The sequence below is a fragment of the Fukomys damarensis genome, unplaced genomic scaffold (assembly GCF_012274545.1).
Source record: "Fukomys damarensis isolate Sample0158 unplaced genomic scaffold, DMR_v1.0_HiC HiC_scaffold_16, whole genome shotgun sequence".
Classification (NCBI taxonomy): domain Eukaryota; kingdom Metazoa; phylum Chordata; class Mammalia; order Rodentia; family Bathyergidae; genus Fukomys; species Fukomys damarensis.
In genome coordinates this window covers 85,846,820-85,857,040 of record NW_022900928.1, presented here as the reverse complement: position 1 = coordinate 85,857,040, position 10,221 = coordinate 85,846,820, and the positions used below count along the sequence as shown (strand labels likewise).

Here is a 10,221-nt window from a genome sequence, read left to right as displayed (position 1 = left end):
AAAAAAAAAAAAAAAAAAAATCTATGGGAAAAAAATCAAACCAGATTTAAGTCTTAAAAAATCACAGTAGAGTGGCTCAGATGTGCTTTTTATTAGTATGGTAAATTCTATTTATGGGAAGTAACTAAAGCTGGACAGCACACCTATCAACTATCGTCCTTCAAGAACATCTTTGCACCCTGACTGTCCTTCTTTTATCCATGGGATTCTGACCTGTCACAGCTCTGTGGCTGCACCTTGCGGTGTAGAAGCCTCATATACATACACTCATTTCCGAATATAGTGTTGCCTTTTTCAGCCCCTGCCAGTGTTTTGTGACAGATCCTCTGTTTTAGTTAGACAGAAGCAAAGTGGTGTCTGTATGTAATAACAATCTGTTCTATTCTTTAAAATGGCTAGAAGAAGAGATTTTATGTGGTTCTCAACACAGAAGAACGATCAGTATATGAGAAACTGCATGCTAATTAGCTCAATGTGGCCATTCCATGATATACACGTATTTTAAAATAATGTTATACCTAGTAAATATATACAATTATGTCAATTTAATTTTTTTATTGTAGAAAGTGAATTGACCTCTCTCATGTTATATGTGGCGTGTGACAATCCCATTCCTTTAATGGTCATGTCACATTCCCTTAAATGCATCCGACTATTTGCCTATCTGCTGAGAGCTTTAGGGATCTTCCACCTTCTGGCACTGTAATAGCGATGCAAAATGATGAAAGACATGAGTCACACACAAAGGCCACCCACAGTGTGTCCATTTATATGACATGCCCAGGATAAAGAAGTTCATGAAGACAGAAAACTGGCCCGGCAGCAGGGAGTCAAGTTGGTGGAGGCAGAGTTTTATGTGGGGTGATGGGAGTGTTTCAGCACAGAGGCGGTAGCTGCATGGAACTGTGAATTTACCAGTGCATTAAACTATTTGCTTTTATCCAAATATTTTTATTTTATACTGTGTTCATTTTCAGCCTCAATAAAATTTTAAGAACCAAATCAGGCCAAGCCCCAGCTCTGAGACAACGCAGTCTGACCTAAGAGCAGAGATGCGTGTACAACTTGGAGACAAAGGGTGTAATCACCCTCAGATATGTTCGAAAACTGAGCCTGACTGCGTGTCCTAGACAGACAGAAAAGCAGAGTGACCCCTGACAATGTCGTGGGACTCCTGCCTGGGTGATGGGGACTCTGCAGGGCAGCGAGGGCCATGCCAGGAGAGGTTGGCAGTGTGTCAGGGACAAGCAGGAAAGGAAGGATAGAGGCTCCCAGTCCTGCCTCCCTGTCCCCCCATCACACTCCCCCCAAGGACCTGGGCATCCTGGCTGGTGAGCTATCAGCAGCTTGTGATCCCAAGACCAGGACAAGGCCATAGACGCACCCTCCACTGCCAGAGTGGCCACAGAGCCAGGGTCGCCAGCGGATCCTTCCGTATCTATTGGCTGCATTTCCCGTCACCCATGAGAGACCAACCCCGCATAGGTGGCTGCCTACCTGGGATCTGGGATGCCAAGTCCTTTCCAGCAAATTTAAAGCAAACCTTAAAAAATAGCATAATTAAAATAACCACTCTTACAGGTTTAAAATGTAAACTGGAAAGCATTTACTGAGCAAACAGCTAACTGCTTAAAAAACAACTACTTAAAAGTTCGCAATGCAGTTTTGAGCTTTAAGCATTGTGTGGTGTGGTGGGACCAGCCCTGCTCTGTGCTGCTGTGGTGCTGGCGGAGTCGGCCAGCAGCCAAGACCTCCTGTGGCACAGGTTAGATGTGTCTCCCAGGCCACAGCAAGGGGCCATGGAGCTGAATGGAAGTCGGAGCCCTGCATCTCAGGGAGAACCAATTTCAAACAGCTTCTCATTACAATCTTGTTTTCCTAAAAGAATTCATGGACCCTGCTTTCCGAAGATCACCTGAAGTGCTCCTACCTCCTTTGGGACATCATGACATCCTGTAGGACAACCTAGGAGCTTGTGTCTGGCTGGACCTGCCATCCCAGGCCACAAAGCTGCTGGCTGCTTGTTCAGGCTAGAGCGTTTCTCCTCAGAGGCTGTGGGGACCCCTGTAGGGGACACTCGCCAAGACCATACTCCCTCCACCCACTCATCTCCAGTGGGTCACAGGAGCTTGCCCAAATAGTCTGGGAGGTTGGAGAAGATAAGCACAAGTAAACTGTGGAGGGAATTAGCAGAAATGCTCTGAATAGCTCAGGAAGATGCTCTCACAGTATAGAGTCAGTGCTCATAGTTCTGCTATGAATGAAGGTGTAATATCACTGCCTCCAAATCAAATGAGAGAGGCAGGGCCAACATTAAAATCCAAGCCCCCTGGCCAAAAAGCTATGCACTTTGTCACTAAAACTAGGTCTACAGTATGAGAAACTGAGTCTCAGAGAGGCTGAAGACAGATGCCTTTCTAATGTCCATGGTAAAGATGGCATCGGAACTTTGAGGCCTTGTCATGATAAACACAATGCTTCTGGCCAGAATTAATTATATTATGCTTAATCTCTGCCCAAAGTGCAAACATTTCCCCCAGAAAACTGAAGTAACATCACCTTGTCCGTCCTGCTGTCAGCAAATAGAAGAACATGGAACAGGCCAAATTAACGGCTGGTCTTTCCATTCCCTCTCCTTTTAAATACCACACTTCCAGCTCTAAATAGAAAAATCAATATTTGCAGATTAAAGGTTTCATTTTATTGCAAATATTCATGAAGATTAAATGTCATTTTAATCACATGATAGTTTATTTCTCTGGGTGTACCATATTTGCATGTGATCATTCACTGCAGGGAAATGAGTTTTCCTTGTGCCAGCTGAGGTTTATTTACCGTTTGTTCTCATCCCTGCCTTGGCATGGAACTCCTTGAATCAGAAAATATATATCATAGCCAACTAATTGGTGCTCACAGACAGAAACTTCCCAATTTGAACTGCAGGGCTGCTGCTGTTGCAGTCCCTGTCTGCTGCCCATCAAAGTAGCAGCCGCCCCTGCTCCGGCCTGCTGGAGCCTGGGCACCTGGCTGTCCTGGATTTGGCAAGCCAGGCAGACGTGGTACAGTGCTACCTCCGCTGCCCTTAAACCTAGCTGTGAGTCCCCAGGGAGGCCAGTAATGGTGGTTCTGTCTCTTCCACGGCCAGCGTGAACCCAAGCTGCAGGCCTGTCTGGTGCCAATTTAGGTCAAACCTCCCCGCCCCCACCCCAGGCAAGCTGAGGACAAGCTCCCCCTCTTTCCTCTTGTCTACATATTAGGATATATGGATGTCACCCCTTTCTTTTCTTCCCCTTGTCTTCTTGATGAGCTATTCAGTGCAAAATGGGTTATGTTACAGAAAAGAATAAAGTCAGAATTGAAATAATTCATTCTGTAGACAAAATCAGGTTTGTGATGGTTCAAGATTACATTCTTCCTGGCCGGTCACAAAGACCATTGCAGAACTTCAGGGCACAACCTGGGTTTGTGAGCAATGGTGCCTTGGGGAGCGTGTAGCTGTTTTCAAGGTAAGCGTGGGGTGCACACATGTCCCTCCTCCTGCTGGTGCTTTGGAGACTAACGGATGCTCTTTTGTCTGCCTCTGCCTGTGCTGTGGCCTCTTAATTCCCCATTGTTCCTCTTCTTTTACAAAACTGGAAGTTTGATTCATGTTTCCCAAGGAAAGAAAAGACCCACATGGCATCCTTCCTCCCCACTGCTTCTCTTCCTAGAAATTACAGAGAAAATGAACTCTGGTGCACAGTGTCCTGCTCGCCCTCTCCAGAATAACCTGGAGCATCTTGTTGATTCAGCTCCTTGTCTTTGTCTGCAGAATGAAGAGCCCCTGTTCTCCAAGGATGGCCGGAAGTTTTTCTTTGTCAGAGCAATCCCACAGGGGGGACGAGGAAAATTCTATCACATCACAGTGTCATCATCCCAGGTGAAGCCTGCAGTTTGTGTGTGTTGGAGCGGCTCTCACATCTGAGCTTGCATGTCCTTTCCAGAGCACTAAAGACACCCAGAGGTGACACTTGCAGCGGATCCGAGGGTGTACTAGAGCCACAGGGCCATCGGATCCAAGGGCAGAGATTCCCAGCAGGGCAGGTTCTGCTCAAGAACTTTAGCATGGGAAGGGGCATATCTGGCAACGCAGATCTGGGTGGCCATCTGTACCTCCCAGCCTGCCCTCCCATCCCTAGGGCCAGAGGCAGCTGTGGCTTTATGATGCTGTGACTGCACTCACTGAGTGCCAAACTTTGGGGTCCAGTGGTTCGCACTGTGCATCACTGAGCCAGGACATCAGCGATTGTCATGCATGGACTTAGACCCCAAAGTGGGCTTCGTAGTGGATACAGTCCCTGCCCGGAGGGGACCGGGAGGTTGCTACTGGCGCTGAACTTTAAGAACTGCCTGAGATGGCAAGTGCACATGGTGGACGTGAACTTGTGGCTTCTCCAGATCACAGACCCCATCCTCCCTCAGATTCATTTTGAAGTCATTTAAAGTTATTTGAGATTGGGGCAGGTGAATAGGAAAAAGATCTGTCAAAATATTCTATGGCTTTGAAGTAGAGGGCTTGTGTTTATGATGTGGCCCAAAAATTGATCCCAAAAGAAAAATCTCAAAAATACCCACCTCAGAATAGCTTAGAGGGAGTAAGATAGACCCATAACTTCTTGGAGAAAAAGAGTTTCATTTTCCACCCACTTAGCCACATGACCTATAGACAGCTTGCAAACTGTTTTCATCTGTTTACCTTTCTGGTCTTCATTCTCTAGCTCCAAATTCCTTTATTTTCTCATTGGGGTCATTTGAAATAAGAGCTTTTAAAAAGTAAATGTTTTATTCAGTTTCTAAATTCATTCTGATGATTACCATTGCTGAAACCCCTATCCACACCCAGCAAGAATCAGGTCCCACCCTACCCATAGTGCCCACCTCTGCCGCGGGCCTTGGCTTCTGATCCCAGGAGTCCCTTGGGAATCCAGTGACTATCGCCTGAAGTCCACATCCACCCCCCTCACACACACCCCACTCTCACATCTGTGGTCCCAGGCTGTTGGCCACCAGGCCTTCTTTACCTACATTACTCTTCATCTGCTTGGACACCTTCCCTGGGATGCCTGTTGCCCAGAACAGCTGCCCAGAGCTGCACCTCATACCCCAAGACACTACTGGAAATGCCTCTCTCCCATGACAACTCGTGGCTCTGATAGTGGAGCCCGGCTTAACGAAGCACATGGAAAATGTGCATGCAAAACACACACCAGTTGTGATACCACCCCACCCAGCCTCAGCGAGGACCACGGAGTGCAGAGCAGACTGCCTGTCTTCTCTCCTCTATGCCTGTGCTGTCTTCTTGCCCCATCTCAGGCACTCATACCCTCTCCTCTCCCTCCTCCCTCCTAGGCCTGGAGTCACAGAGCAGAAGGCATGTGCCACATAGCAGCACACAAACCCATGATTCTGTGGCATAGTTGGAGGGCCTGGGGTGGGTACCAGGCACAAGCACCAGAGCTGGGGACCACAGCACTCCTGCCACCAAGTGAAGAGTGGGCTGAATGGGCAGTGGGGTGAAATGAAGATACCTGTCTTGGAAGTGGCAGCCAAGTCCTCGTTGGATCCTGACCCCTTCTCTGTATTTCAGCCCAACAGCAGCAATGACAACATCCAGTCCATCACCTCTGGTGACTGGGATGTGACCAAGATCCTGTCCTACGATGAGAAGCGCAATAAGATGTAAGTGAGAACGGGCTGTGTCCCGGGGCCCCGTCTTCCCAACCAGCAGGGCGCATCTGCACTTTTGCTCACCTTATGCACCTAGACTGGGCAGCAATCACAGGCCACCAGCTGCCCAGGCACATATGTCCATCTCAACACCCAAGCCTCCAATGCCGCCAGGTACAGAGTGAAGCTTGCCCCAGCCCTGTGAGGTGACACCCGCCAGCTGAGGAGTTGCACAGATCTTCTGTGAGTCTCTGCTGCCCTCAGCTCAATGCCAAGTGCATTGTGAGATTATCTCACTTCATAGCTACACAGGGTGGGCTCCTTGCTTTCCCATTTTCAAATTAAGTAAGCCAAGTTTCGGAGAAGCTAAGGCATGAATAACCCAGGTTATTCAGTTAGTCCCCAGCAAAGCTGGGATTGAGCTGAGACAGCAGGAAGCCAGGCCCAAACACAACAGCCCGAAGCTGCTGAGACAAGGGCAGCATCCGTGTCTCAGGGAAGTCAGCCAGTGAGTATTTACTGGGCCAGGCTTCATGCCTGGACACAGATGAAGTGTTTGGGGCCTTTGCCCTCCAGATGGCCATTGATCTGGGAAGAAACTCTCACATCCAAATGCAGGTGCCCATCACCCCGTCTTCACCCCACAACAGGACCCCAGCTCCAAGGCAAGTCCAGGGCAGGAAGCACCTGAGGCTCATGAATCTGCTCTGGCCTTACGTGCCCCGGTCGCAGGTGTGGCTGAGCTCCTGGTGTCAACAGGGAATCACTAGGACACTGGAGGGTGGTACCTGGCATTCAGTGGGCAGCTAACCTGTGTACCTTCACCATCTCTGCAGTTACTTCCTGAGCACAGAGGACCTGCCGCAGAGACGCCAGCTGTACAGGTAGCTCAGACTCTGGCACATGGGCATCCCCTCCCCTGGGCCCTGAGGCTTGTAGGATAGGATTATACCTCTCAGCACACAGAGGGACCAAAGGTGGGGGCACTATCGCACCTGGAAAGTAGCTGAGACTTCATTTAATTTGCTTTTGTAGGATGAAGGGCCTCTTTGTGCTTCTCCTCTCCCTTGATAGTGGGTGGATGTCTACAACGTTTCCTTGTGCAGTAGTAAAGTGTGAACTTGGAGGATCACTATCAGTGGGTGTTTAGGGGACAGAAGAGTCTCATTGGGGGCTGGGGGCTGAAGGGCAGCTGCTCTGCTGTTCTGCCTGTTGCACACTTGCTGTACAACTTTGCATAATCTCCATGACCTCAAAGCAGGCTGAGGATGGATAGAGGCACCTAGATCTTTGAGAGAAATAGACCTGAGGTTTTTCTCAGCATAGAATCCTGTAACCTGTCCTGGAGTTGAGAAGGGCCTCTGGATGCCAGAGGGAAGAGGTACCATAGCATCCCTCCTGGATGCTTCCTACCAGGAGGCTGCTGCTGAATGTAAACAGCTAATGAAGAGGGTATGTTGCAGTATAGACCAGGGGATTTGAGGCTACTGCCTGAGAGTCTGGATGGAGCCAGTGCCTGTCAGCCCCTGTCCTTCATGGAGATGCAGAGGAGCCCAGGTGCACTGGCATCTCCCCTCCATAGACTGAGCTCCCAGATGAGAGTGGGAAGCTGGCCCACAGGGTGCAGGTCAGGGAGAACCCCCTGACAAGCACCTGAGGTCACAGTCTTACACATCTGCTAGGATCATTGAAATCCAGCCAAGTGTATGCATCTGAGGCTTTGTGCTACACACAGGCCAAGCAGGCTGCCTTCTGTTACCCATGAAATATATCTGCAAAGATGAGCTCCACATTGGAATCTTCACTTATGGTGGCCTCTTCTAGAACTGAGGTGCAAATGAGAGCTTCTCCCAAGATACAGGCACCTCTGTCTTTCAGTCAGGGGACACTCGGGCTTTCTCATGTGACACTAGACTTGACCAGGGCGGTCCCATCCAGCTCCACATGTGGGAAAAGCACCGCATGCACCTCTCACCATCCATTGGGAGAGTCAGGTTTGGAAGAGGCCAGGGTTAGGTCAGCTGCTGCCCCTGGAGCTCTGCCTTTTGTGAAACCTCCCCAAGTTCTCAAATTTCCCATTGTCCATTCAGAGTGCAGCATGCAGGACTGCAAAGCACTGGGTAGTCATACCAAGCTACAGCGCCCTCTCACATGTACAGAGCTGAGCTGTAGGTGTGCAGGTAGAAGCCACCTCAGGAGCAAAGGTGGTGAGAACTCCAAGACGGAAGGGAGGCTTAGGTGGTGGGATAGAGCTGGGTGTCTCTGGTACCCCAACAACAAGATGGGCAGGAGTGAGGTCCAGGGAAGGTAGCAGCAGGGACTTGCAGGGACCCTTGTAGAAGAGCTATCCCTCAGCTTGAGTACCCAGCCAGAATCCTGGCCTTGACTGCAGACTAAGCACCCACTGCCTTGGTTCATGCCGGGTCCTTGTCTTCCAGTGCCAACACAGTGGGCAACTTCAACAGGCAGTGCCTGTCCTGTGACCTGGTGGAGAACTGCACCTACTTCAGTGCCTCCTTCAGCCACAGTGCTGACTTCTTCCTGCTGCAGTGCGAAGGTGAGTGGCTACCACCCCTCCCCACAGCTGCTGCAGGTGGTGGGTGCTGAGGTACACAGGGACACAGTGGGAAGGGGTGGCTGCACGGGAGCACGGTTCCTGGTGGAAGAGGTACGGGCTCCTCAGCAAGAGCGCTGTGCACCCACTCGCTTGTCTTCAGAAGGCTGCGACTTTGAGGGCACCCTCCCCTTGCTAAGCCAGGCACTGAAGCTCATGTCCTATTCGCCATAAGCTAGTTGTGGTATCTCACACGTCAACAAATCTGAGTCATCTGGAAAAGTGATAAAGCAATTTCAGAGATCCCTTTTTCAAATATATAAAATTTTGAAGTTATGCAAGAAATCCATATGCTCCTATGAGCCAACTCCTTGATAATTTATCCCAAATATGTGCATGTTTCATCACACCAATCACAATACTCAGAAGAGTCACTCAAAGTGAGAATAATGGGGAGCTGCTGAGTAAGGATTGGATTAGAACCTGGACTCTGCCACTTATTGTCCTTGGGACCTTGGGCACATTGGTTAATCTTGCTGAACACTCTGTGTCCTCATCAGGCACTGGTGGTCACTACCCTGTGAGGTCACTGAGAGGATGAATTAAGCTAATGCCTTTAAGGTATTTACTATGTAACTGAGGCACAGTAAGTGCCTGGTAAATTTAATTCGTTTATCATTATGATCATAACTGTTATTGGCTTAGTAATCAGTCAAGAACTTCTTGATGCCCACTCGCTACAGACTCAGAGTGCAAAGTTGGGGCTGAGGGGAGAGATGGCAATTTCCATGAAATTAACAACTGGCGTCCTTTGTGTGAGTTCCAGATCGGCATGTGCATTCTTACATCCCACTGAGCCGGGTTGGAGTCCCTTGTGCGCTCACTAGCAGGTTACCAAGTTCCAGGCATGACCACAGGTGCCAGAACCACAGCACATTGTTAGATCAGCCACCTATAGACATGCAGAGATGTGTGGCAGCCTCAGGAAAGCACATACCCAAGGTTCTTCTATGGCTGGTTCTTGCCCAATGCTGTGCAATAACCACATTTCCTTGGGTTTCCTTAGCTTTCACCTGCTTCCGTCTGTGCCTCCCCTCACCCTCTGCCTGTCAGCGTCCTGTGCTCCCATGTATGTGTACATTCTGCCACTGGGAAATAAAGTCAATGGGGGAAATATACACTACAGTGCTAGTATGTCACATTACTCCTGCCTGAGCCCCGGTTATCACAGAGCAGGGAATAAGACAGGGTGAAACATAGGACCGGGAGACTAATTTGGTTGGATATAAGGCCGCGTCCAGGCCCCATGAGAATGAAAGACATGGCAGATGGGTGGGTGGTGTCATGGAAGTCATGAGGGTTGATTGGTGATATCTGCCAGCCACACAAGTGGGGAGGAGGTAGCAGCCACATGTCATGTGTCTGTCTCATTTGGTGCAATCCCTTGAGAAAAATGAATGCTAAATGATGAAGCTTCACATTCCATACTGTCTGATATGGGACCTACTGGGCACTGGGATGCATTCTAAAATTCACCTCATAACACTGACTGGAGTAAGGCAGATTTTTTTTTTTTTTTTTTACCTGGGATTGAACTCAGGTCCTTGCACTTGCAAGGCAGGTGGTGGAACCACTGAGCTAAATCCCTGGCCTGTGGCAGATTATTTTTTAAAGAGGAACTAAACTGAAGCATTGTGGTCAGTTGAGATAAAACTGAGAGCACATTGTGAAAAGACACACATAGTCACTGTTGCTCGAAGGAATGGAAGTAGCCACTCCAGAGATTCTCCTGCAGGAAACCCATATTTGGGCTGCCACCTGGCAGGCACCTCTGATTGTCACACAGCTTTCAGATCATGCAGAAAGAATTGCCAGATTCCTTCACCATGGTCCAAGGACATCATGGGTTGGACCTGGCCTGTCCCTGAAAGGCCTACATATTGAAGGATTGGTCATGGTGC

At 49.2% G+C, this 10,221-nt stretch overlaps 1 protein-coding gene across 8 annotated transcripts in view; it reads left to right on the top strand.

Annotated features, from left to right (window-relative positions):
• Dpp6 (dipeptidyl peptidase like 6) overlaps positions 1 to 10,221 on the top strand; it is an 851,974-nt gene that overhangs the window by 791,126 nt on the left and 50,627 nt on the right. For all 8 annotated transcript variants that reach the window (XM_033764445.1, XM_033764449.1, XM_033764448.1 and 5 more), the window contains 4 exons: positions 3,812 to 3,919; positions 5,627 to 5,718; positions 6,543 to 6,590; positions 8,145 to 8,263. In XM_033764445.1, the coding sequence (XP_033620336.1) occupies positions 3,812 to 3,919; positions 5,627 to 5,718; positions 6,543 to 6,590; positions 8,145 to 8,263 (367 nt within the window). The remainder of the gene's footprint in view (positions 1 to 3,811; positions 3,920 to 5,626; positions 5,719 to 6,542; positions 6,591 to 8,144; positions 8,264 to 10,221) is intronic.